The following is a 27,960-nucleotide window of genomic DNA, read 5'->3' as shown; positions in this document are numbered from 1 at the left end:
GCCAATTTGAAAAAAAAATTGTTAGTGCAGTAAAACCTGTCAAAACAATACTGTTGGGACCTAAAAAAATATCGTAATATACAGTTTGATTATTCATGCTGACATTTTGCTGGGGCCAAAAAAAAGTTAAAGACAGGTTATCATTATAGACAGTATCGTTATACACAGATTTCACTGTATAGAACATGCTATAAATGAAATTGTATCTAAAAAAAATAGAGATTACACATATCTTTCACTAGTTCATTTGGTAACGTCAATTTTCAAACCATTTTCTTCAATTTTTACCCCCTATCCCTGATTTTATTTTTCCCCACTTGGCACACTTTTTATCCCTAGTTTGACAAAATATATAAATTTGTGGTTCCTCTGTATTTACAAGATACAAAAGGATTGGAATCTCAAACACTGCATGTAATTTTTGGAAAAGGATGTGCTTCTTTAAAAGTGCAATAAGTTATATTAAAATGCATATTAACCTGATACACATGATGAATATCAGCTGGTTTTCCAGTAAGAAATGCAGATGGAATCCAGACATTTATCAATGGCCTTAAAGTCGCTGTTTGAGAAGAACTGTAAAAAAATAATTTAATAATAGAACTTATTTTTAATGCATATCATATTAACTTTGTTTTCTATGTCAGACATTTAAAGAAATCTTCAAGCTATAGTTTTATTTTTATTTATTTTTACATTTGAGTATTCATTTATAAATTGTTATGTAATATGTTAACATTGTGTAGATAGGGAGAAAATCAAGGCCTAAGAAAATTGGTCCTAAACAGGGGTTGCCGTTCATAGATGTTTCAATGTACAGTAAAATCCAGTTGGGATGAACTTCACGAAACTGTTCCTTGTAACAGCAATTTCATTATAATGTAATTCAAGCAATGCAATGAAAATTACATTGCGATTTCTTTCATTGAAATGGATATTGTGTTGCATTGGTATTTGTTGTAACGGGATTCCACTGTACGGGACAAAATATAGCTGATGTGACTGGGGAAATGTCGTAAAAATCGTTAACTATCTTAATTTCAAAGCTGCAATTTCTCAGAGAATGGAACTATTTAAATATGACAACAACAGTAAGCATTTAGTTATGTAGCTGTAAGCAGCAATAACAGAGGGTGGAAATCTACCCTCAGGGTCAACTTCATACAAGACGCTAATGGGTCACTTCAGGGTAATTGAGACATTTATGTAGAATCCGTAACGTCACCTTTTTTTGCCATAACTTTTTTATTTACTGTTTGATTAGCACATTATTTTATTTTGAGCTTTTTCTACAGACACACCAACTCAAATTAAAATAATTTTCAAATCAAACAGTAAATTAAAAATTTATGGCAAAAAAAGGGAGCGTTACGGACTTTACATAAATGTCAAAAATACCATGAAATAATCCTAATATGAATTTCAAGTCAGATAAGCTCCTTTAAAGAGAAAATTTCTATCGGCTAGAGAAATATTGACAGGTATAACTTCAAGTAGCTGTGAATATCTAATTTATTAAAACAGGAATCTATGTTCAATTTTGGGCATTAGTTTAAAATTAAGCATAAACATTAATTTGTAATGTACAAAACCATTAACACTTTTTTTTTGGAAACGCAATAAAAATAAAAACATTTCTTTCAATGGTGACGTTTCTGCATACATAAATTATGAATCATTTTCTAATAGCAAAAAATAAATGTTACATACGCATCATAATCAGAAGTGATGCTCAAATCATCATCTGATGTTTGGTTATCATCAGGCAGCTTAAAGAAAAAAATACTTCATCACACTAAAGCAAACATGCGAAAAATATTAAAATGGGATAAGAAAGAGAAAACAAGATTATATATAGGTTCACTTAAATACATAACAAAAGACAATACTAAATAATTATTCGTTTGAAAAAATAAAAAGGCATTCACTCTATAAAATTTCTTTTTAAAAAATTTAAAAGAAAAAAAAACTGTTCTATCTGTAGGTGCAGTACTGCAAATATACATTTACAAAAATTACAAATTTAAATTCTGCTTGCATAATATTGTAATCATTTTACAAAAACTTTCCAAAGCTTTAATATTTCTAAGCTAAAAAAAGTATAATACAAAAGCAAATACTGAACGTGAATATGAATTTTCTTGATAAAGAATTGAGAACTTAAATTTTTTAAACATACATTATAGTACTGAATGCTGTTTTCAGATTTAAATACCAATACCAACTGATCTAAGCTATCAAGTTAATACTTCCACAACATGAAAGCAATGCAAAAGTGCAGTCTCATACAAGTATTTAAACAAAAATTAATTTCATTTTGGCCTTACCAAGTGCAGTAACTAATTTGAACATCTCCACATTTAATCTTATACAGTCGGATCACGATAACTCGAAGCTTATAACTCGAATATTCCTTTATCTCGAAGTTTTCTTTGGGTCCCAAACTCTTGAGACTGTTGTGGAAACTTCCCATAGCTCGAACTACCAATAACTCGAACGTTTCAGCCGGTCCCTTGGGACTGAGTTATTGAGAATTGATTGTACATACAAATGCAGTGTCCTAACATTTGGCACCACAAAACTCGAAATGTAGTTGATAGTTTACTTTAAATTTTTATACAATGTATCTTTTGTGTAGAAGAGTGCCGATAAAATTTTTTTATCCTCAAAATTCTAAGCATTTTGCAAGGACTAATTAAAAACATTCATGTCTGACTAATGATTTATATGTATTATTGTCTGTTGTTAAGCCAGCACTGAAGTAATAGAGTTGGCAGAGAACCTGTTGCCAAAGGACAAAAAGAAATTCAGCCCTTTCACTCATCTAATACCTAAAAATGCTGCTTTCGATTTGATTTCTTTGACACTTATGTAAGAACAATAAGGTTTGGCAAATGAATTTTTATATTTTAGCCTATTGTTAAGTGAAAACTGAAATAAATATTAAGTCTTTTGCCTAAGGACAGTAAAAAACTCCAGCCGTCAGCCCATTTGTTTTAAAATATGTCAAATACTTATGACTTTAACAGGAAACATACAATTAGAAAAACAGTACATTTTATACAGTTGGTGGTCTGACGCACAATCAGCAGCTCCGCTCAAACTTTACATTTTTGCTTTCTGTTTCCAAAACTTTTCTCACAAATTTTTCTTACTATGATATAATACAAATCATGTAAACGACTGCAACAAATGCATTTACATCTTATGTACAAAAATGCAGGGTCTGTACTGTTGAAACTTAAAAACCCGAAAAGTAATCGATGGATCAACTTGAAAATTTAACACGACATGTGCATAAGTGTGCTTTTATAAACTCTTTAACCAAAAACTCAATGGGTTTTTTAAGGGTTAATTAAAACAATTAAGGTTGACAAATGACATGTTTGTTTTAACCTATTCTTAAGCGAGAATTGAAGCAAATATGTGTCCTGATTCCAAAGGACAATAAGAAAGTCAGCCCTTTCACTCATTGATAAACAAAGGAGATGATGTCCTTGTTTGTATGTGATGTCAGGAGATCCTATAGCACCATAGAGTAAGGGAATTATATCCTTACTCTTCGTATAGTACCTACAATCTTGAAATTTGGTACAAAATTTAGTCTTGCTAGGCTAAACTCAATTTAATAACTGAGCTACAGTCAGTTATTAACTTGAGTAAACAGTACAACCTCCTTAAAAAGCGAACACAATCATTTAGTTTAAAACAGATAAATTCAAAAAATAATAATAATAATAATATTACAAACTTGATTTACGCATTGTCTATTGTCAAAGCAAATTAGGTATTGGTATCAATCAGAAAAATAGTGAAAGTAAGTCAATTACAAAGCATGTGAAAATACACAACCAGTTACCTTTACGTACCACATTATAAAGCAGGAACAAACATTTCACACATACTTAATGACTTTTTTTCTAGAATTTTAAATTATAAATCAAAATAGGTAACAAATCTGGAAGATATACCCTATATGGCCAAAACAATCCAGACATTTTAAATAATCTAATTTTTACATATTTTTAGAGAAATCCACGAGACTATATGTTCTGTAACTTTGGTGGAATAAAAAGTATGATTGAGCTCACATTCTTCAACAAAAACTCAATCGCTCACACATTTAGGAATTCAACAACAAATTGAAATAGCAAAAAGTCTTATTGCCCATGTTGTATCACAAAAAGCTGGGAATAAGATGTAAATTTCACAACTAGTTTTACTTGCTATTTAGTAATTTTATAGATTTTAATTAAAATATCATTTATCACTCATGATTTGTTTTAAAAAATGCAAGTAAGAAATAGTTTCTGCAATGGCAGCTGTAGCAAGCAACGGGTTTAGTTAATTTTCTTTATTTATTAAAAAAGCAATGTCGAAGAAATTGTGAAAGAAAGTCTGTGACGGGCCTGCATCCAGGAGATCCCATAGTACCTACATCCTTGAACTTTGGTACAAAATTACTTTGAGCCCCTGGGTTCACTCCTGGGGTTTTTTATTTTTAATTTCGTATTAGTTTTTTTCTAATTAGTTTTTTAAGCTAAAATTTCACGTAAATTGCCTATTAAAAGGTTGAAAGATTTCTCATACCCGTTAACATTCTATAGGGTTTGAAAGAGCTTTTTTTCCCTGCATCATATAAAGCTTGTTCTAACTTTCTCAATTTCTATTTTAACAGAAAAATCTAGACTCAACTCAATTCAAGTCCTTAGCTGAAGAGCAAAATATATTACTAGAGACCATGAATTCAACGGTGACTTTTCAAAAGTACATAACTGCTGTTTTGCAATGCTCAGGAGCCTCTTAGAACCAACAGCTCTGCAAGTTTGTTAGCCCAAGTTAGTTAAAAACCCGTGAAGGAGGTGGGTTTTGTTTCAAACCGAATGAACTTGTAACACGTTCTTAATCAGATTCTTTCCATTTGACATTTCAAATCTTTGCGGATCAAATAAGCTTGGAAACAATCTTTGGGAGTTGGTGAGCGTCAGCAAGTTGGGGGTTGGAGCCCACTAATGTATAAAAAATAAACTGTAATCTTGACAATAATTAATAAAGAGGGTTCCTCATACTCTTTTAAACAGATCCACTCTTCAAAGATAATTTTGAGAAAAGATTCCAGCAATGTGGTCCAGATTCTTCAAGGGAGTAAAAGTAGTTAAGTTGCCAAGAACCTAACATTTTTCTTTAAAAACAACATAAACATGCTTGAAAAATATTGCTTATACTAACTATTTAACTTACAGGACCTCTGAGATCAATTAATTCTTCTTTCAATCTTCGTATGACAGCCTCTCTCTGTAAGAGTAATCTGTGTAACCTATCATTAAATTCCATCAGTTCTCCATGCATTTCAGCAACCTAAAATGAGGTGATTTTGGTTAATAATCTTAAAACTGTTAGGATTGTTTTTCTTTCAATTTTTGCTGTAGCATACGTAATTATTCATACATATCATACAATAAATTCTTTAAAAACTAAGTTTTGGGTAAAAAATTTGATTAAATGTTTCAAAAAGGCTAGGGTCATAACTATACAAATTATTGTAATAAATGCTATTAAAAAGTTTATATTTAAGTTCCCACATTTATATACTGTTGATATCATCAGAATAGACTGGGTAAAAGATTTTAAAAATTAAAAGTACCAATCAGTATAACATTAAGTTTAATACTAAATAAAGAAACATACCTGAACTAATTTCTTTTCATATTCCGAAGCTTCAAACTGATGATCAATAAAAAATTTAGGTTCAGGAATGGGTGGCTGAATTTCGCCCACAATTGAGGTCACTAATTTTTCAAGAAGAAAATAAATAATTAAAATAGGAAATGAAAAACAAGTTTATCAAATTTATACATACTTAAAGTACTGGGAAAAGAAATAAATTATTAACACAGAAAAAAACAGAAGAAAGAATGGAATTCATAAAATTTTTTGAATTTTTATAGATTTATACTTTTTTTTAAATGCTGAACTCACTTTGACCGATTTTATAAAGTTTTTGACCGTCTTAATACATGTGAACATTTTTTTTATGGTGATTTTAGCTCCAAACCTAATGCAAGGATTTGAACAAATCTTATAACTTTATGGAAAATGGTACTAATTAGTTTCTGGCAACAACCACTCAAGAGAGAGGAGATGCACTAAAAAATTTTGTAGCATGTATTACTACTACTTCATCTCAAATTTTCCAGCACAAATTGGTATACAGATGGATCATACGGGAACAGGCATCTGATTTGTATTTGGAGCCAATTGCTTCAGAGATTTTTTTTTTAAATATTTGATTAGGTTTTTTACAAATAAGAATATCTATTATTGCAAACCATGCATGATTGAGAAAATTATTGATAAACCTTTTTGCTTGCTGCAGAATTAACATTTTTTAAATATTTTATAGTTACAAAGCATTGTTTTTTGCAGTAATAAAAGGCGCTTCTGCTTATTTAAGGATTTGTTTAGCTCATTTTCCACACTTCCCGGATTAACCGGATTTTTGTTTATCTGGATTGGCTTTGGTCCCAGTTAATCCGGATACACCAGGTTCAACTATACATAAATATCATAGGTTCACTGACTTAAAATTTTAAAATTACACAAATAATTCTGAGAAACATAAAAAGAGGATTGATAAAATGATTCATCAGAACAGTAGAACAATGTACGAAAGCATGTAATAACACACTTGCACACTTACATTCTTGAACTTTACTGCTATCATGTTTTAACATTTGAACAGCGGTTATGTATTTCTTCAACTGATGCTTCAATAACTCATTTTCCCTAGAAAAGAAATTTTCATTTTAATACATACCACAGTGTAGAATAAATTACATAAATTTAGCTTTCAGAAAATAAATTTGCCTTGTGATAGTCTGCACTTTTATTTCTAATCTTTCAATCTTTTCTTCATACGTTCGCTTTAAGTCCTCCATCTCAGCTCGCAAGCCAGCACCCATTTCCATTTCTCTTTCTAGCAAATTCCGCAGTGCCCTGTGGATAAGTTAACATTTGAATTATCATCAAGCTTTTTGAAACTAATCTTTACAACAAAAATAGCAATGACTCATAATACTAAGTAATTTTAATATGATTACAGTTCGTAGGTACCTTTTTCTCATGTTTGTTATTTTAGTTGCTGCAGACATTGGAGCAATGTTCAAAAAAAGTGGTCATTTGGTGGTGTTTTAAAACCTTATATTTCATTTTGACTAAAATGTTGAGCATGAAAAATTTGTTGCAAGAGTATTTAGATCATATTACTAAGTGGGCAGGTAAGTGGGATATGGCAGTTAATTATGAGAAATGTTTGGGTCCTGGAAATAAGCGTACAAGTTGTTATTCACAGGGTTCAGTCATTAATCAGGCAGAAAATATTATTGCTCTGGGTGTCTTACTAAATTAGGACATGAAGTTTAGTCAACAATGCAGCATTGCACGTAACAAACCCAATAGAATGCTGGGGTTTATCAATAGATCTATTTCAAACAATTCTGAGAAGTTTCTTCTGCCTTTAGATAGAAATTTGGTAGGACCTCATTTGGAGTATGCTGCTTCAGTTTTGGTCTCCTTATCTCAGGAAAGATATTTCTGTTCAAAGGGTTCAAAGAAGGGTTACTAAACTAGTAAGGGAACTTTCAGATTTAGACTATGATAACAGACTTAATAGGCTAAATATGTATAGCGTGCAGCAAGGGAGAGTCAGAGGACATGATTCAGTTGTTTGAATTTACTAAAATGAAATGTGTTGATGGGTTAAATTTTTGCATGGAAAGCAAGAAAAGGGGTCATTGTTTTAAGCTATTCAAATATCAGGCAAACCAGGAAATTAGGAAAATTACTACATTAGTAGGGTCATGGGCACTTGGAACAGCTTACCGGAAGGCACTGTAATGAGCAAGGGGGTGGGTAGCTTTAAGAGGGCTGTTGACCTTCACTGGGGGACTAATAAATTGACTAGGACTAGCCTAGCTGGGATCTGTGCCAGTTGCTGGTCGTCACGTTTATATTTGTATTTGCATTAAGTAAACATCAATGCATCACTTGAATACAATTTCAAAATCAGCAAAATATGCCAATATATTTGTGCTCAATGAACAAGAATTTTTTTTACATAATGTAGTTTGTTGGAAATTAAATGGGGGAAAAATGCTCTATCATTTTCAATAAATGTTCCCCCTTTTTTTTAGAAAACTCTACTTAAAACATTTTATTTTTTAACATACATAGTAAAGTCAAATATAAGTCAAATAAAAATTGTTTCTCAATCAATGCATTAATTCAGATGATTATATTACAGTACCGTGCAGTAAAAAAAATCAGTGTAATAATATGAGGAGCAGTATTTTTATTTAACAAAAGAAACAGCGCACAAGGACTTAGACAGTATACATGAAGTATAGCTAATTCTAACAATGAGTACATACAAATTTTCAGTAATTTATTTAAGAAAATAAGAGTTAGGTACTAATAGTTAAATTTATACCCATTTTTTTCTTCACTTTCTTCTTTTTTCTGCATAACCGACAACAAAGCTTCTCGCAACTCATCTAATAAAAATCAAATATAAATGTAATTATTAGGTACGCAACACAAGAAAGAAATTTTTAGAATCTTTAAAGATTTTCAGCAATAATAAAATATATAGTTAGTTTGAAAATATCACAGGAAATCTTAACATTTCATTACAAAAGCTTTTGAATAAAAACATTAATTCTAAAACTAAAACATTAATCTAACAAACGATCGAAGCAATAGGCCATTCTATGAAAAAGTAGCAGTTTTGTCCCACACGTGATGATTCATAGAGTATTTAATTAAAAAGTAATGATTTTGAAGAGTAATGATGAAATTTTTTGCTTAAGATATCACAAATAAGTTTGTAGTTTGTTAAACCAAAAAAAAATTTTTCATTACTATTTTAAAGTATGATTTCTAATGAAATATATGAGGCGTCACGTCTGAGACAAAATGACCTTTTTCCACGGAATGGCCTAATAAACATTACAGATTGAATTAATTTAAAATATTTAAGACTAAATATGTTTAAATCACTTTAGATTTTGAATTCTAAAAAAATCTACAAAAATACCTGCAGTCATTGTTAAGGTGTCACTTCTACTTCTGGGTTGGGTTTTTGAAAGTCCTTGAGAACTGTTAGAGGAAACTGACCAAGAAGGAATGCGTTGAGCTACTGCAAGGGCAGCAACAGCACTATCTACATCTTCACAGTAGCTTGGTATTGAAATAGAATCATCTAAACAAGTACTATAATTTTATTACCAAAATCAAGCTAGAATGTTTAAGAACGAAAGAAAATAGGGCTGCCATACAAAAAATGCAATGATTTTCGAAGGGATTAAAGCAACATAACAAGTATTTGCACAAGAATGTCCAACAAAATAATTGGTTGCTTAATAAATCAAATTTGAATTAAAGTTTAAAATTTGATTAACTTTATCACATAATAATTCTCAAATAAAAGTAAATATAACAATTTATAGAACATTTTATAACCAAAAAGAAACAAAACAAAACCGCAGGATCTCATTTTTCATTCCAAAATATAGTATAATCTTAAAAACAAACAAAACGACAATGTATATACTTAATACATAAATGCTTCATATGCACACACATACACACACATATATAGATTTTTGGAGAAAAATGAAACATGATTATAAGTCCCAAATAAGCAGATTTTGGAAGAGTAATAAAAATTGAAATAAAAATTGAAGTAAGAATGGTTTTCCTCATATAAAATTACTTTCCTCCTATTTCCATTTTTATTTATAAATTTATTATTCATTCATTCATTTAGTAAATTTTGAATGAAATTCGGGAGAGATTCATATTTCTCAGGATACTGCCACAACAGTTAGGAGACTTCCAATTTTCCTGGAAGAGTTTGCAGCTATGCTCTACTCACAATGAAACATTTTTAAACTGAGGACAAAGAGATTTTCTTCTGTCAGGGAGGGCGGCATTAGATGCACCTAAATTAATACATGAGTATGTACAGTAGAATACCTTCAAACTGCTGATCTATGTAACAGAATTCTCTATAAAACTCGCAACTTTTCAGAAGTAAACAGTAAGTTGCATAATTAAAAAACTCCCATCTCTATATTGGAAACATAACAGCATTCTATAGCAAACTAAGTTTTGAAACTGTTTCTCATCGTATAGTTACACCTTAATTCAAAACTTTCAAAAGCAAAATAGTATTCAGAATAAAAGAAATAGTACCAGACTATCCTCTACAATGCCGCTGCTATGCAAACCATTGAGTGCAGGATAACGTGCTCTATAACGTACCATATTTATTTGTGAAGGATAATTAAATTGTATTGTTTAAATCTTAAAACTAAATTTAGTTATAACTTATTCTGATGAGCAAATACATTGATATATTCTGAATATTATTTTTAAAATTTATGAAAATTATACAATGATTGTCGCTTATTTGAATCATGTTTGTTTTAAACAATTTTGATTCAATAAATCAGCTGATTCAATAAAGCAACTAATTCAATGAAGCTGGATTTTATTCTGCTTTTATAATGCTTGGATTTTGTTCTGCTTTTTTTGTTCTGTTGCAATAAAGCTGTTTTTTGTTGCTAGAGAATTTGATTCATCAGAGCAGTTGATTCAATTAACAACTGATTAAATTAAATGGAGTTCACTGTAAAATGCCAAAATTTTTATGATGGAAAACCTGTGGTGCTTATAAGAGTTTTCTACTGTATTTTACTTTTCCTGCATGAATGTCAAAAAATATAAATACTCGCATATAAACCTCACTTTTAGGGGGAAAATATGGGAAAAATAAAAAAACTGCATAAATTCAGCCCCCTTCTAAAAAAAGAATCATGAAAGTTTTGCCTCGATTTTTGTAAATAAATATTTTATAAAGGAAGGAAAATGAAATGTAATGAATCAAATGCTTAATATTTAAGAATGCACAGTTTTTACACTTTTGTACAAAAAAGGTTTCACTTCTATAATGACTCAGATTTTTTATAACAGATTCCTTATGCCCATACGATTTTTGCTAATTTTAGTTTTTATTTTGAGCTAGCTGCGTCGCCCGGCTTTGGACGGTCTGCTTCGAAAATAAATGTTACGTCAAATGATGCATGCTCAACAATCAGGCTTGAGCAAAAAAAAAAATCTAAAATTTCCCGACAGATCGCAGAAAAATAACTAAAACGGAAGAAATTTAAATCCACCGAAAACAAGAAAAGTCTCAAAACAAAAGCAGGAATTAGATTTGTTCACAGTTGAGAAAAAAAATTGCAACAAATCTTTCTTCTCAATGATTTTACTCACGCTAATTAAAACTGAGCATGCCGCAGACGATAAATTTCTGATTTAATATTGATGTTCCTTTACTTAAAAATACTTATAACTTTGGTCTTGGTGATTTTACAGCCTTGGTGGTTTTGAAGTCTGGAGGAAGTAAATCTACTTCAGGGGTATTTTTCACAGGTTTTTGAATTAGACTGAAATTAAGGCATTTGAATAATTATTTCGGGTAGAAAGAGCCATTTAGTGCCATTTTTGGATCCAAAATTTGAAGGTTGGGCACTTTTTTGGCATTTGAATACCCCCCTACATCCTTTCTTGGGTGCTCAAGTACCTCCCTGCCAAATTTTATGCAAGATCTTGTAACCATAATACATTCATGTTTTAATGAGCCTTAGTTTTTACGTGACTCACTATTGGGAAAATTCATGAATGCAGCATTTCCCACATTTTTGGAGTACTTTGTCTTTTTACTGTAACTATTTATTCTTTATTTTAGAGTCAAACCATGAAAAATTGTATAAAAAAAGTTGAATATTTACATTTTTAGCATTTGTTTAAGTGAGGAAAATGTTCACTTTTGAGTGTTTTTTTTCCAAGAATTGTCCAGGGAAAATATTTGAAAATTCGGCCAGTCGTATAAGTTGACAGCCCTTAACTTTTGACCTCATTTTTTGTACTAAATATCTTGGCTTATACAAGCGTATTTATGGTATAACACATAACACTTTATAAAATATAACTCACCTGTTAATAACCGTCTCTTAAGGAGTGCTTAGTGGGGGAGAAAATAAATATTTTGTATTCCACAAGGTAAATCATTTTAATTTGAACTCAAAGCAAAAAAAAAAAAAAAATCAATATTATTGCTACGAGATATTTCCACAGAAGTATAGGTCAATCAAACATTCAAAATAAGCAAGCAGAACAGTTAAATAGAATACATTTATATTTTTAAAGGTAAGAGTAAAAAGTTGATCAAGTTTCAAGACAGTTTTAAGAATAACAAAAAATACTTCAAGACAATCTTTCCTGGACATGACATTTAATGTAATAATTAAATTACACTGAAGGACCAAAAGGCATACATTTAGTCAATATTTCTCAAATGCACTGAGTTCATATCTGGTTTGGTTGTTAATTCTCTGGAGTTCCAAAGGAGTTAGGATAACATATACACATACATAAATCGATGCATAATTATTATCGAATTTTAATATTATAGATAATATCAAGAATCCCAGAAATATAAATACATATTACAGTTATATTCTAAGTGTAGTTAGTTTCATTTCTAATCGTAATTATGTCTGTGAATAAATATAAATAATGCAGGACGGTCTTTTTATTTACTACAGATCTGTGATGTTTATGCAACATGGGAAGGGTTCAAGATTTTAAAAAAAAAATCATATTGTGAACATTTTTTCGAACATGGGACTCATAGGAGGGAGCTGGTACTCTGATTTTATATCTGGCGAAAAATAAGTGAACAATTGGAAAAATAATTCGGAAAAAAAATGATTGTTTTTGATGATTTAAAAAATATTTCAGGGAGAATGTCTCCATGAGGCTCCATCCTTCTAAAAATGTTTGTGCTCTTGAACTTTTCACCTCTAAGAAGAATTTTGAGGATTAATAAAAATATTCCCTTTTCTTCCAAACAAAAATAATGACTATGAAACTATCCAACACCAAGAGAAAAACAAAAGGGGGAGCACTATCTCCATAAAAAGGCAGGTGGTTATGGGGGAGGGGGTCATATTTAGATTCAGGGTGTCATTTGCCATAAGCTTGAATGGCATAAGAAGCATTTTCAGAAGGTTGGCTTTCTGAGATTAGCAAAAACACCACATTAATAAGTAAGAAAAGAAAAAAAAATAATAATTAAAAGTCTAGAGAGCAATTAATGCATGGAATACACATAACTCTGGGTGATAAGTACCTGATTTGATACTGTCCTCCATTTGAACAATTGGTATCAATTCCCCAACAGAAGCATCTCCAATTGGTGTCAGAGTATCTTGCTCAGGCAAACTGAGAATTAATCAGTTTGATGTTAACATTTAATAGTTTCAAGCAGCATATATGACATGTTACTTTACTTAAATATGACAAACATATAACATGAACTCCATTTAAATTAATAAGCAATCAACAACCAGCAATAAATAAATTAAATACAGTCGAACCTCGTTATCACGACACTTTTGATACTGTCAACAAAGTGTTGTCATAGCCGGAGCAACGTCATAACCGAAATAGTTTAAAAACTCGTAATTAAACATTAGTTAACAACAAAATTAGATTTAATGAAGAATATAATAGAGTTTATGTTATTAATTAGATTAAACTAATGCAAATTTGAATTATTGATAGATATAAAAAAAATTATTTTAAAATAAACTTCACTCTTCCCCCCCCCCCCCCCCCAATTCTAAAATACGTTCCAATAAGTGTTTGCTAAACTTTTGAATAACATTTCTAACGCTCCTCCTTTCCACAAAACAATCAGCAAGAAAGAAAAAAGTTCAAGACTCTTCACTTTTCTTCGCAATTTGATTAGATTTTGACGGATAAGCCCCACCTTTCGAAGGTTTAAAAACCCTTTGTAATTCTTTTATCCACTTTAGAGTTGTGTGTCCCTTTTAAATCTAATGAGCAGATCTTATCTCTTTTTCTCTCATGGGAGAAGCTTGTAGTGACCACCTACAGCATCAGGTAGCTATGGTCGTTCTCTTTTTCTTCTGTTTCCCTCGTCCAATATTACAACACACCTACTTTGAATTTCTTTCTATTGTCCCTCATTTTGTCAAAATCTGAAATCCGTACCTTTCAGAGCTTATCTACTCGCCCCCCGCCATCCTTGAGGTGTCATGCCTGGTCAAATCTCTTGTCAGAGTCCAAAGTTCCTACAGCAAACATTTCCAGGTGTTTTCATTATTTTACTGAAAATTTATCAGTTGCAAAGAAATATTTGATCTAGTCTGTGCAGCTTGAAGTGTCATCGTAACCGGAGTTGCACCAAAAAAACTGTCGCAAAATCAGGAACCACCTAATATTAAAATAATACGGCTTAAGTTCAGGACTTTGAAAATGTGACGTTATATGCGGAGTGTCGTGAAATCCGGGTGTCGCGATAATGAGGTTTGGCTGTATATGCATTTACCTAGTCATTGCTGTATCTGAAAACATCCCAGATGGAGATGGTGAAGCTTTAATGTAAGATCCACATTTCGAAAGATGGCTTTCAGATTCATCATTCAATCCGCTATTGCTTCCAAGTATTGCAATAGGACAAGAAGAAGCCTGAATAACTTTTTGCACTGAGTATTCTGACACACTTTTAACTCCTCCATTGAAGGGAGTTTTTGGAGACACTGTCCTTTCTAGAATACTGGAATCACTGTAAGAATGAATTTTCTCTGAAGATTCCTTTGAAATGCTTAGACTCTGATTTGATAATGTTGAAAATGCATGAAAATTCCCAGAAAGTTGAACAGGAGATGATAAACATGTGGCTGGAGCACTACAAGATTCAGGAAGCAGATCAAGATGCCTAAAATAGTATTTAAAAGCTTTTAACTACTTATATTAATGAACGATGCAGTAGAGTAAAATTAGACAAAATCTTTATTTTAAAAATATTAATTTCAGGTCTAAAAACAGATTTTTAGTTTGCCACTAGCGAGAAAAAGGGACCTTAATCTAAGATTAAAATTAGGGAAGGGATGCACCGAGTAATTGGCAGCAATTGGTAATTGGCCACATAGCCAATTATTTATAATCAGCCAATTTTGACTGATTAAGTGCCTAAAAATGTTATTTTTTAATTAAAACTACTTTTACTTAGAACAAGAAAAAATGCTGAACTAATTTATTGCAACCATCAATCATTTCAAACTCTAGCTATCATGATGCAAATTGAATTCAAAAAAAAAAAAATATCATGGTAAGTAAGTTTTTTGAAGGAAAAAAATTTAAACATGGATAAAAGAGATTGTAGGAAAAATTCAATAATAAAACTGACATCTTGAAAGAAAGGGGGGGGGGAGCAGATTTTGAAAAATTATACTTTTAGGGACAGAAACTAAACAGATTGTTAGGGGAAAAGGGGACCTTTGGAAGCCCTAAAATACTTTTATAAGACATGAGAGATTAATAAATGATGAAATAATGGTTAAAGGTGTAGGAAAATTAATTTTTCTTAAGCAAACTTACAGAAACTATTTTATAAAGTTTTGTGTGAATTTTTAACAACAAAAGTTACACAAAATTTACTTAAATAACCCAGAATGATGGAAAAGGTAAAAATCGTTAGCAGAGAGCTAGGCTTTCTAAAAGCTTTTAAAATTCAGGCATTCTTCATTTTTACTTTTTCTCAAAATGTGAAATGTTCTGACAATTTGTATTTAAAATGGAAAATAAAAGATTATCTTGCTTCTACCTACACAGAAGTTCCATTAGATAAATCATCGTCATCAAATGAAACTATTTGTGATGCTGGTCGCTTTTTTTTCTTTTTCTTCTTTGCTAAAAAAAAAGAAAGAAAGAACTTTTAAATCTATATTTAAAATTAATTTATAGAAACAAATATCAGCCTTCTAGAAAGCGAGTTGGTAGATTTAATTATGTACACTCATGGCTTGCTATATTGTTCTGTGATATTCCTAAGTAACTTAATTTGAACATGTTTCCAACCTAATGGGAAAAAAAGAAAAGAAGAAAATTTAGAGATTAACTCAAAGCAGCCTTTTCTTTGTCTTTGGCATTTTTAATTTTTTTTTTCAACTGCTTTTTTTTTTTTTTTGTGTGGGTATGTTTAGGTTTTTATTCATTTACTAGTGGTACCCGCACGGCTTTGCGCTAAAAAAAAATTAAAAGATCTTTTGGTTCGCCTGCATATTTACAAATAATGAATGGTGAATATTCTCGCCAATTGGCTTGTACCCATGTTACGGTTCCATCTTATGATAATTTCGTAATTTACTTGTCCATCTTATGATAATTTTGTTCTTAAAATTGGAATAGAAAAAGAACCACATCGAATTTTTGAGACATTGCTTTGAGGTGCACACCCCCATGCTACAAACTAACTTTGTACCAAATTTTATGAAAATCAGTCGAACGGTCTAGACGCTATGTGCATCACAGAGATCCTGACAGACAAAGAGACTTTCAGCTTTATTATTAGAAAAGATTACCATATATATTAAAAACACTAGTAATTAAAAGGTTTTGCAGACGTTGAAGTAACATGACATAAAGACATTTATGTTGGGTTTAAAAAATAACAAATGAAATAAAATTAAAAACCCTTCTCATGCGGACACACCTCTCTCATGGACAAAATACTACCCCATTAGTATCCACTCTACAGGATTTTTACTGCATATCAAGGTTTTAGCAAATATTTTTTCAAGGATCTTTTTTGTGATATTTTGCAAAAAAGTAATTAAATTTTATAAAAACAGTTATGGTATTGTGTGAAATTTAGTTTTATTTAAAAATTAAATATTTAAATAAAAAATAAATGAATACTTGCATGGGAGTTTAATCAAAAAATTTTTTAAAGAACAGAATTCTTACACCAAGTGATATTGCTAAATTCTGATTTTAGACTTTGGAAGGGTTCATTTTTAGAGATAGGAATCTGTTAGAGGACCCATCTTTAAGTTTCAAAATTTTGTACAGGGTTCACTGAAGCTTAAAATTTAACAAAGGATCCAATTTTAAAATGTGAAATTTCATGAAAGTCTGTAAAAGGACCTATTTTATTTTTTCCAGATAGACTACTGTGCATACACACTATTATAAAAATTCAAATTTCATTGTAAGGCAGCAAAACATCATGTGTGGGCAAAACATTATGTGCAAAACTCACAATTCTGGTACTCCTCTGAAAAAATTAATCCATGTTTTCTGTGGTAAGATGTTGATGTAGCGCTGTAAAGAATTTAGAAAAATACTTGAGCAAAACTTTTTTAATCTTCCATATTTCTCCATTTCTCATTTTTACCTTTTTCAATCTTGTTTACTTTAGTTCAATCAACTTTTCTTCAGTTAGTTTTCTAAATTCTTGATACAACAACATTTCTATATTTTTAGAGAGTGTAATGCTATTTTTTCAAATTGTTTAAAAACTCTTTTCAATATTAATCTTAATAAAATGATTGAAAGATGAAATGATTTTTTGAAAAATTGTTCCGAAGTCAGTCAGTTGTAAATTAGATATATGATAAACAAAACCAATAATGTTCACATGTTCACATTTTTAGTCATCTGTTCTTAAAAAAAAAAAAAAAAAAAAAAAAGAAAAGAAAAAAGAAAGAACATGAATGTCTCTAAAAATTTGTACAACAAACAAATATTAAAGCTTCATATTTAAAAAAAGTCTAAACAAATGAAAAAGACAGTTTATTTTCCTACTTATTTCATTTGTACTTGATTTTAGTATAACAGGCTTTGGCTCTAATTCCATATTAACAGGCAGTTTCACATCAACAGATGATTCCGTTGAAGATGGACGAAATGCATTAAGATCTGGATTATCAATGCTAATGGCAAACAGAATAGAACCAAGACCTAAAATTACAAAATTCACATTTGACACTGTATTTCTATAATTAAACATGATTATGATCAATAGTTTTATGATTATATTTAAATTAAAAAAACACTTTGAATCCATAATTAGAAATTCAATGCCATCCTTCTCATTGTTTGCAATTTAGAGCAGGATAAATATTTTAAAATTTCAACAAGTATAATAATAATTTATCTTTGATAATGTGTAATTTCAGTACAGACAATATTTAGAGACAATAAACAACTTAAATTTGATGTGTTGATTGAAAAAAAGAAGAAAACTATTCTGTTTTAAAAAGCAAAAAGATAAACTTTAAGGCAGCTATAAATGCAACCAAACTGAAAGAATTAAAAAAATACAGCACAACCTTGTTTATTCGAACGAACTGGGAGCAAAGGTAATCTAGTGAATTGAAAATCTAGATAATCCAGGTAATATGGGCTATCTTCAAATATATAACAGCGAATTCACTGATCAAGTAATACTCCTGAAGTCATCAACAATGAAACTCGCACCATGCTGTGATAATTTGATAATATTTTTTGGTAATGTTTGACATGCAGGGAAATGCTTTATTTTGACAAGGCTGAACTGAATCCGGTCACTTAATGGTTTTACTGGTAAGACTGTCATTTCGGGGGAATGAAGAAACAAATAAGTGGTTGTGATATAGTAATCACATATATTTTCATAGATTCGCGTTTTTATTTCATGTGTTCGGATTTTCTATTTAATGGCGTCTTTTCAGAGTTTTTGGCGGCCATGTTTTCCCTTCTTCTTCCTGCGATGTGTTGTCTCCCGCCTTTTTCGCTCATTGGCCGTAGGCATGGTCACGGTTCGGTGATGTCATTTTCCCGCGTTCCAGTTCGCTGCGCTAGGTGACGCTGCGTATGAATATTTGCTTTTCACGCGACCATGTGGGTTTTTAGCTGGGATGTCTCAAAAAATTTCGTGGGTAGTCGAGTGCTAGCGGTGACATGTGACTGAGCGTTGTGTTGTGAGGAGCGCGGACGCTTGACCTGTGAAGGGTCGTACGAAATGGCGACGATGGAGATGTGAAATCTGGATGCATCTGCTTGAAAAACGATGTGAATTGTGAAGTAATTACACAGGAGCCATGGAGCCCTGTTTCTTACAACAAATGACGGTTTAGTTCCAAATTTGATCCAGTATTTAGCCCAGATTTTACTCAAAAATGAAAAATGTTCGCGTCCACGTGGAAGTAGCTCCGAGCCTGAACGGATGAAAATCATGTTTTTTCACATTGTGACCCTTGCAAAAGATCGAAGAGGCAGGTGATGTACCTGTATGACCTGGTGAGACCATGATAGTAGAAGTGGTATGTGCGGTCGACATGAATTTAGTTCTGACTCCCGCTGCGCCATTTTCTTCGTGAGCAATGGAGATTTCTCAGTCATCGCCGTGGTATAGTAGCCAGCTCCATGTGGGTTTTATATCATCTCCCTCGCTGATGTCAGTATGATGAATTCTTTTGCTGTAACAACAAGCCACGCCTTTTTTTAGTCTCCCCATGTGCGATGCACATCCCTCTGCTGTGACAACCTGATTCCCTTCAATAGACTGGACTTAGAACTTAACCTACCTTAATTTTTTACATTTTAATCTTTTATATTTCATTCCATGTTCAGCAAAGTTTTGATTACTCCGCGGGAGCTCCCTGGGACCTTGGTATTCGTCATGTAAATGATAATCATCGGAATAAATCTTCACATGTGACACGCAAAAAATTGTGATTATTTTGTCGTAACAACATTGGGGTAAGTCAAACTTTTTCTCTTGTGTTCCACGTAGGCACCAAACATTGTGACGTCCTAGAGTTTTGCGGAAACACTTTAAATACGATCGGTCTAAAATTTTTTCCTCATTGTGTTTTTTTTTGTTTAAGTTGGTGGTTCGTTTTCTAACAATTTGAAATGTAACCACATTTCCACCACAGTGGTTAACAATGAACGCTATCTACTAGAGTTTAGGGTTAATCCACTGGAGTTAGGGTTAAAATTTCAACTATCAAAATATCACTAAACAGGCAATTGCTCTGTTCAAATTTAGGAGCAATTTTCACCCACCATATTTTCTAGTCGGTGAAATAAAAACTTAAAAAAGCAGACATCTGTTTAAAATTACGATAAAAAAAGCAATGTTTCGCATAGTCCATCTCACTAGTGTTTATACTTGGTAAACTCCAAAAGTCAATTATTTTATATTGCTTGAGAAAATTGTAAACAAACATTAATGCTTCACGAAGAAAACTTGTTTCAATAACTCTTGCCTTATTGATTTCTTTTGTTTTCAAATGATTTTTAAGTTGATCTGTCAGAAGACAATTGAAAACAATCACGAGGTGGAAAATTCTAAAATTAGATAGAATTGTTTATAAGACATTAAAAAATATGAAAGTAATTTTTAACATCATTTCTTAACAAAGAACTCAGGAGAAACTAAAGCTCTTTATAGGCTCAAACCCCCTCCGAAAATTTTCAAAATCATTCCAAAAAAGTGCTTTTTATCATACTTTTGCTGAAAAAATTATTTTTTTTTTGTTATTATTGTTTTTTTTTTTTTTTTTTTTTTTCCATTTTGTAATGCCATTTGAAAAATGGAATTTTGTGATTGCAAAATTGTACAAACTCAGGGTTGTTTCTGCAGTATTTATTTCATTTTTTGCAAATGTGAACGTCATTTTTTAAAAAAACAACACAATGTTTTTCATCAGATTTTGAAAACCTGACGCTAACAAAAACATCGAAATTCTTTCAGTTTGAAAGGGACAAAAATCTATATTTAGCATATTTTATTTATTATCAAAAAATATGAATAAAGAAGTTTTTCTTTGTGCGTACACATACACACATTTAATTTTTTGAGTTATCGAAAAGACATCAATTATTTGATAGGGATACAAAAAAGTTATGTATTGTATAAATCGTTTTTTTTTTCTTCATTAAATAGATACTTCATTCTCATTTACTTTAAATAACCTATTGTAACCAAAATCATTAGAATACATGATTGAAATCGAATTTTACTGATTATTGAGACTTCATGAGGATTGTCTTTGGTAAACCCTCCCCAAAACAAAAATCTAGTTACGGCCCTCATACATACAGACATACAGGGTGTTCCATTTTAACCTGCAAGACCTTTATTTTCGCAACCGTTAGTCTTAGATGTATATTTCCAATTGCAAAAATGTTCAAAATCAGATGCAGAGTTAAGCTATTGAAAGTTTGAAGCAAAAATAAAAATGAGTCAAAAAATACAAATTTTAACTTTTTATACGGGTTCTAGGTCCCCTAACTGACATTTAGAGAAATAAGCTTCATTGAAAACTATTACTGACACAAAAAACTCGACAATTGTGCGACCAAAACTCAAGGAGATATTCCAGTTTAAAGTTTTGAGGAACCATACAGAAGATGAGATTGGAACTTATCACCTTTCAGAAGAATGACAGGTAGTCAAAAAAGAAAAACAAAGTTTTTATATTTTTCATTGCTATTCAAAATTAGATGCAAATGTTATACCGTGACACGAAATAACACACTACAAAACCTCGAAGGATTTGAAAAACCACACTCTATGCAGACATATAATTTTAAACACTTGTTAACTGCTACATTTTCCGTCAAAAGATGTTACTGACAGCGAGTGAAAAATGGTGTAAGTCACAAAACACTGCGTTTCATATCTCTGTGAATATTTTTCGTACTAATTTCAAACTTTTTATGTTGGAATTATTTTTCAATGGAGATTATTTTCCTAAATATAAGTTAGGGAACCTGGCGCCCGTATCAAAAGTTAAACTTGGTGTTTTTTGACTCGTTTTTATTTTTGCTTCAAACTTTCAATATCTCAACTCTGCATCTGATTTTGAACATTTTTGCAATTGGAAGTATACATCTAGGAATAAAGTTGCGAAAATAAAGGTCTTGCAGGCTAAAACGGAACACCCTGTATATACTATATACATAGTTTATCAATTGAATTCTCTCTCATTTTTTCAATTAGACTATAAAATATTTCAATAAAACAGAAACCTGCTGCCATCATAGGTAACATGCTACTGCGTTCTTCATCCATTAAAAAGGCCCAGTCTTCATAAAAATTCCTAAAATTAAACAATTGAAAAATATGAAGAAAAAAATTACAACACAGATTGATACAACTATAATTGGGGCGAACCTAACCTGGCAGCATTGTGAAAGCTACGAAGATCCTAATCACAGCATAACAGAGCTGCCAGGTAAGGTTTGCCCCAACTATAGACTCAAAGTATTTTGAAAAGAACAAAAATTCCCTACTGTTTTATCATAACTAACTTCATAAATTGGTGTCAGTTTCGCTCAACTTTGATTAATAAATGGATTTGCTTTGGATTTTAGCAGTTCTTTGAGGGAATGACAAACTGACAAGGAGCCGCTTGATTCTGGGCAGCCGTGCCTGCTAATCAGATTGATTATGTTACTTTACTTCCATTGGTTGCACTTGGGTTTACTTTGACTAAATTTACTGCCATAATACTGTCAAAAGGATTAATGAAAGACTGATTTTCCTAACCTTGCTTGTAGAAGTCGATTTGGACCACACTCAGGGACAAAAAATAAATTAATTAAAATAAATAAAGATTTTAAGTATGTTTTACCTCAGTACAAACACTTATTTAAGGTAAAATAAACAACGCTGAAGCTCTGAAATCCTTTTAAAATGTAAATGTGTGTAACTGCCTATTATTTTATGCAGTTTGAACTGATAAAATTTTAGTACATGCTTTAACTTGATCATCTTTAACATTATTATTCTGCTGTAATCATATACTTTAAAATTCATTATACTACGAAACACGATGAGTGGAATATGATAGTGGCATTATATCAATGTATGTATGTATGTCACTTGAGCTTTTCATGAACCGCAGAGAATTAAAGGTTGAACCAGGCATCAAAAGAATTGAAACTTTACAAGGATCATGGCAAGTCCTGTCTCAACTTTGTATGACGTTAATTAGAGGAGATACAAATTAAAAATGCCATATTTTATAAAAGTTTCACCCATTTCAGAATGGCTACAGTAGTTGGCTACTTGCCAATAATATTTGGTTTGAGGGAAAGTGTATTAAGTAAGACACATAGCAGTTGACCACTTGCCAATAATTCCTGTTTTGAGCGCAAGAATTTTAAGTAAGATGCGTTTTTGAAATAATAACAGCAGTAAATGGTTCAACAGTTGCGCTATCATTGCAGTGTTGAATTGAATCAAACAAAATGTAATTCATGAACGATTTGCCGTAAAACCAATGCAAAGTTTATCATAAAGAAACTTACTTAGTCCTAAAAATTTTTGTCTTGCATATCAAGATCAAGATTAATCTTATTTATCATCTAGACTACTAAATTAAAAATTCCAAAAAATAATTGGTCAAAAAACTTACTTTATTTGGTTATTATCTGCTAAAATCATATGCATATAACGCTCTAAAGAATTTTCATTTAGAGCAGATCTTAACCATGCTCTGCCTCGTCCAGTATCAGAATGGATGTTTTTTAATAGCATGTATCGCTCATATTCATGTTTGTTCAGAACCAAACGTATCAGCTGCCAAAATACTGAAAGTAAAATTCATTTTTAGAATCAAATATTTTCAACTGATTTAAAAAAAAAAAACAGTTTACTTTAGGAGTTTGTTTGATGAAAGTTACAAAAAGTAAACTTTCAAGTACAAATATTAAAGAAAATTTAAGAAACAAGATTTTTACTTTACCTGAATCAGTTTCTCCATTTAAAATGCTAAGGTTCTTCATCATTCCAGTAACATGTCTAAAAAAAAAATACATGAGTAAATTTTCAAAAATTTCACTTCAAAAATATTGATTCTAGCAAGCAAAAGTCAAGCAGCTTGTAGAGCATCCAGAAACCAGTTTTATCCTGTTTGCCTGTTTTGGGCTCATCAGCGTGGAAGTCCTAACAAAGTCGCTGGTAAAAATCTCATAAAGAAACAAAGTATATTTTCAGACTGGTAGATAAAAATATTTTAGTATTCCAGCAAAAAGTTCACAAACACAAAACTATGCCACTCATTATTGCAGATAGAATATTTTGATTAAAAAAACTCTGTTGCAGAACAGCCCATGAAGGCCAAGGCCTACTGTATCCAACTCAGTTTTCCTGATCAGAGGGTCTGGGGTGCAAGGCAGATGTTCCGGTTAGGTGGTCAGCTTAATGCGGAACCTCCAGAGTTTGGTTCCCAAGTACCCTCATTTTATAGAGCCACTGAAGGGAAGAACAGCTGAGTCAAACATGCTTAACCCGGGAGTAGAACCCAGGTTTGTGGCTTGGGAGTACGAAGCGCTACCACTGATGCACTGGACTTCAGAATACAGTGGGACCATGATTTAATGAATTCATCAGGACCGAATCTTTCATACGTTAAATCGGGGTTATTTGTAATATTGGGGTGTGAATTTTTTTTTTTTTTAAACTGCACTTACTTATTTAAAACCCCTAATAAGCAACTGTGCAAAAATATCCATAATTTGAATGTGTACACTTTTTATTCTGCATTTCACGACCTATTACACACTAGTTAATTTGAAATTTTAAACTACTGAGTAATAAATGTTTGACAACTTCCTTGATACTTGGCTCGAAATAGTTCTCTTTCAACTTTATGGAGAGAAGAAAATACAGTGCCATTTGCAGCCTGCTGCACAAGATATGTTTTTAGTTTCCAGGCCATGTATAGCATTTGAAAAAGTAAATTTTAATAGAAGTTTCATCATCGCTTTCTGCATCATAATCGATATTCATTGGTTGCCCCCTTTCCCATCAAAAATTGCTGATTCCAAGAAAAGTCTTTTTCTATTTCGGATAATATGAATAAAACATTTGGAAAACAATCCAATATTTCCTAACTCAAATCAACAAGAATATTTTTTTTTCTGTAAAAATAATTTGGTAACCCGGGGTTTATTATTCGGTAAATAGGGGTTCTTGCCTTTTTTTTTAGTCACGGATAAAGAAAAATTCATTAAATCACGAAATTCGTTAAATAGAGATTCGTTAAATCGGGGTCCGACTGTATTTTGATTAGCTGCACTTAAGCAAAAATATACATACAAAAGAATAGGAATTGTAGCAAGAAAAGAAAAGATGAGTATTTCAATCTCAAATTTTTAAAAACTGACTGTCCAGTCTTAGACAATGCATATCAGCTTGACCAAAACCTGCACAGATGAACACAAGGCAATCTTGAAGAATGTGAACATCAGCTTCATCAGAGAACATAAGGGTTAAAGTAAGACAAAACAACGTTAGAAGAAGCACAAATTTGTTGTTTTGTCTTACTTTACTGTTCAGCACAAAGGTATTTATTTATCTTAACATAAGGGTTGTTCTCATGCAAATACCCAGAAACAGTAAGGGGCAAGCACTCTTCCTGTCATCTCCAAAAGTTTCTGGATGCTATAGTTCACTAGCAAATTAAGTTCAGCTTTTCTTTCAAGACCAAAGAATAAAAATCTTCAATGCAGAAAATACTGAAGCATTTATGAAAATTTGTTTCGATATTATGGCATCATACAAGTTCATTCCAAGCAGATATCCAAATTTTGATATCACTAGAAATTCAAAACTCCAACCCTATCCAAAAGTAAGTTTTGAAAGTGGCAAAAAAAAAAAGTTTATTCAAACAGTTTTAGAAGTATAAAGAGAGTTCCCTGTTCATGTAAACTTAAGCCATTTGTTCTTTTGTCATCATCTATAGCTTGACAGTTCAGGGTAGGCCAAGACCTTCTGTACCAGCCTATATGCAGCTAAGCTCTTCCAACTCTTATATTTAAAGACATTTGTCTTCGCCATTTTAAATTATTAACCAGGGTTCGTACTCAACTTCAAATAAAATGAAGGAGTAAAAAGGAATTTTGAAGGAGTACTAATGAACCTTTTTTTCAACATGTTTGACCCCCTTCCCTCTTTGTCACAAAGTGTCACATTTCATCTTACTCATCATTTTGTCACATGTCATATTTTTTATAAATGTATTGTTATAATAACAGCGTGATGTTACTTTTCGTCACCCTCTCTCTTCCCCTTGTCACATTTTCATGAACCCGTCTCCTCCTAAAGGCATGACATCACTTCTGGATGTCCCATTTTACAATATCATAACTGCAATTTGCTAAACAATTGTTTTTTAACACTATCACTTAACCTAGTACATCTGCTTATGTATTTTTAAATATTTAAATAATAATTTGAAAAACTGACTTTTGCAGCTGAGAGTGTGGTGAAGAGAAAGGCAATAATCATAAAACTTGAAAAAATAGCGAAGCACCATTTCACTATTTAAGCATGGTTTACTTCATTTAAATGAAAAGTCTTAGCCATCTAATAATATTTTAACCTTCAATTTTTTTACTTCTATGATCAATTTGTAAATCACACCTTAATGAAAAAATATATGAAATTACTACATTAAAATTGCCCTTGTGATGAAGTTAAATTGTCGATCGAAGTATTTCAAGTTACTGTCTTAGAGGAAGACTATGTAGTCTTGAACTAAAAAAGAAGGAGTTTGAAGGGCCCTTCAAAAAAAATTTCCTAAATGAAGGAGTATTGGAGGAGTTTTGAAGGAGCATACAAACCCTGTTAACATTGTTTTATTTATAGTTCCAAATGCGCACCAAGCATGTACAAATGTACAACCAGTAGGTGCTCATGTGAACAATTTTTTTCAAAAATTTTTATTTTTATTTATTATTATTATTATATATATTTTTTTTAATGTTGTTACATTTCTTTACATTTGAAGAGTTCAGGGGTAAAATTAAGGTTATTAAATAAATTTAAAAAATAAAATGAAAAAGGTTGGCTTTTTGGTGTAAAACAGAAAAAACATCCACGTGTGCCCCCCTCCCCCCTTCCCCTAGATCTCAAGCCAAATCAGCCATGCTTTCGTCATTGTGGGATGTTGATAAGGACAGAAGTTCCCCAGAAGGTTTGTTGGAGGAGGGATATTTTACAAACTAAGCTGTCAGCGTAACAAACTCTAACAGAAATATATAATCTCATATAGCACTCAAATTGCAGTAATAATAAGGATCTTTGTAATTTATTTTTACAGCTAAAGGCCAAAGTAAAGTCTAAACTTGTTTCAGAAAAGCTAAGAATCTGAAGCAGGCAAATCTTTCATATTTTAAAGCTAGTGAATTTTTAAGAGGAAATGTCATGTAAAAAAGAGATTTTGTATAATTTTTTTTTAAGTTTATTTATTTAAATACATTTTTATCAGACCATTATTAATAAACACACTGTGAACAAAGTATAAATAATTTCAATTTGAGTCATATTTGCTTTTTTTTTCATGTTTGTAAATTATCTCTGAGAGCAACCAACCTCCATTAATGACCATTTTTCATAAACAAAGAGTGGTCGCTCCAGATAAGTTTCACTGAAAATTAAGAAACTTAAAACACTTGAGAAAAAAATCATGGAGTGATTTAGCATTTAATTTTTCAATTGCATGATTTTAATAAAAAAGGAAAATAAATTCTTAATTTCCCTCATAACAAAGCACAGAAAATATCAAAAATTTAGTACAGTAAAATAATTTTAGAATTGCATTTTAACAGTTCTACATGATGAATATTTTTGATAATATCTATCATATCATGAACATTGGTTCAGTTGGACAATCTGTTCATCATCCAAAATAATAAACTATAAATATAATTGAAGTACAAAAAAAGCAAAGCAAAGAATCTTTCAGTAATGATCATTTCAACATACATATTAAGCAATAAATCTTTACCTCAAATGTGGAAAACTTTTATTATTTTTTCTAATACCATGTTGTAAAACTGCTTCAAACTGAGCACACAAACAAACAACTCTAGGGAAAAAAATACATTCATATAATCAAAGAAAAAGACAAAAAATTTAAACAGATTTCAAACCATGCCAGTTAAATATATTTTTATTACAATATTACTGATATAAAGAGAAAATGGAAAAAATTTCAAAAACACATCACATTATAAGTT

At 31.2% G+C, this 27,960-nt stretch overlaps 1 protein-coding gene across 1 annotated transcript in view; it reads right to left on the bottom strand.

Annotated features, from left to right (window-relative positions):
- Nucleotides 1–27,960, bottom strand: part of LOC129225777 (sorting nexin-29-like) — a 58,355-nt gene that overhangs the window by 11,419 nt on the left and 18,976 nt on the right. The window contains exons 4-19 of the mRNA XM_054860286.1: nt 27,729–27,809; nt 23,682–23,737; nt 23,352–23,526; nt 21,961–22,031; nt 17,743–17,898; nt 15,765–15,846; nt 14,483–14,872; nt 13,259–13,350; nt 9,095–9,259; nt 8,489–8,552; nt 6,868–6,996; nt 6,701–6,786; nt 5,689–5,789; nt 5,242–5,358; nt 1,711–1,769; nt 480–576 (exon numbers count right to left, since the gene is read on the bottom strand). Coding sequence (XP_054716261.1) covers nt 480–576; nt 1,711–1,769; nt 5,242–5,358; nt 5,689–5,789; nt 6,701–6,786; nt 6,868–6,996; nt 8,489–8,552; nt 9,095–9,259; nt 13,259–13,350; nt 14,483–14,872; nt 15,765–15,846; nt 17,743–17,898; nt 21,961–22,031; nt 23,352–23,526; nt 23,682–23,737; nt 27,729–27,809 — 1,921 coding nt within the window. The remainder of the gene's footprint in view (nt 1–479; nt 577–1,710; nt 1,770–5,241; nt 5,359–5,688; nt 5,790–6,700; nt 6,787–6,867; nt 6,997–8,488; nt 8,553–9,094; nt 9,260–13,258; nt 13,351–14,482; nt 14,873–15,764; nt 15,847–17,742; nt 17,899–21,960; nt 22,032–23,351; nt 23,527–23,681; nt 23,738–27,728; nt 27,810–27,960) is intronic.

This window comes from Uloborus diversus, chromosome 7 (genome assembly GCF_026930045.1).
Source record: "Uloborus diversus isolate 005 chromosome 7, Udiv.v.3.1, whole genome shotgun sequence".
Taxonomy (NCBI): domain Eukaryota; kingdom Metazoa; phylum Arthropoda; class Arachnida; order Araneae; family Uloboridae; genus Uloborus; species Uloborus diversus.
The sequence above is the reverse complement of the archived record's forward strand: the minus strand, read 5'-3'. Positions and strand labels throughout refer to the sequence as shown.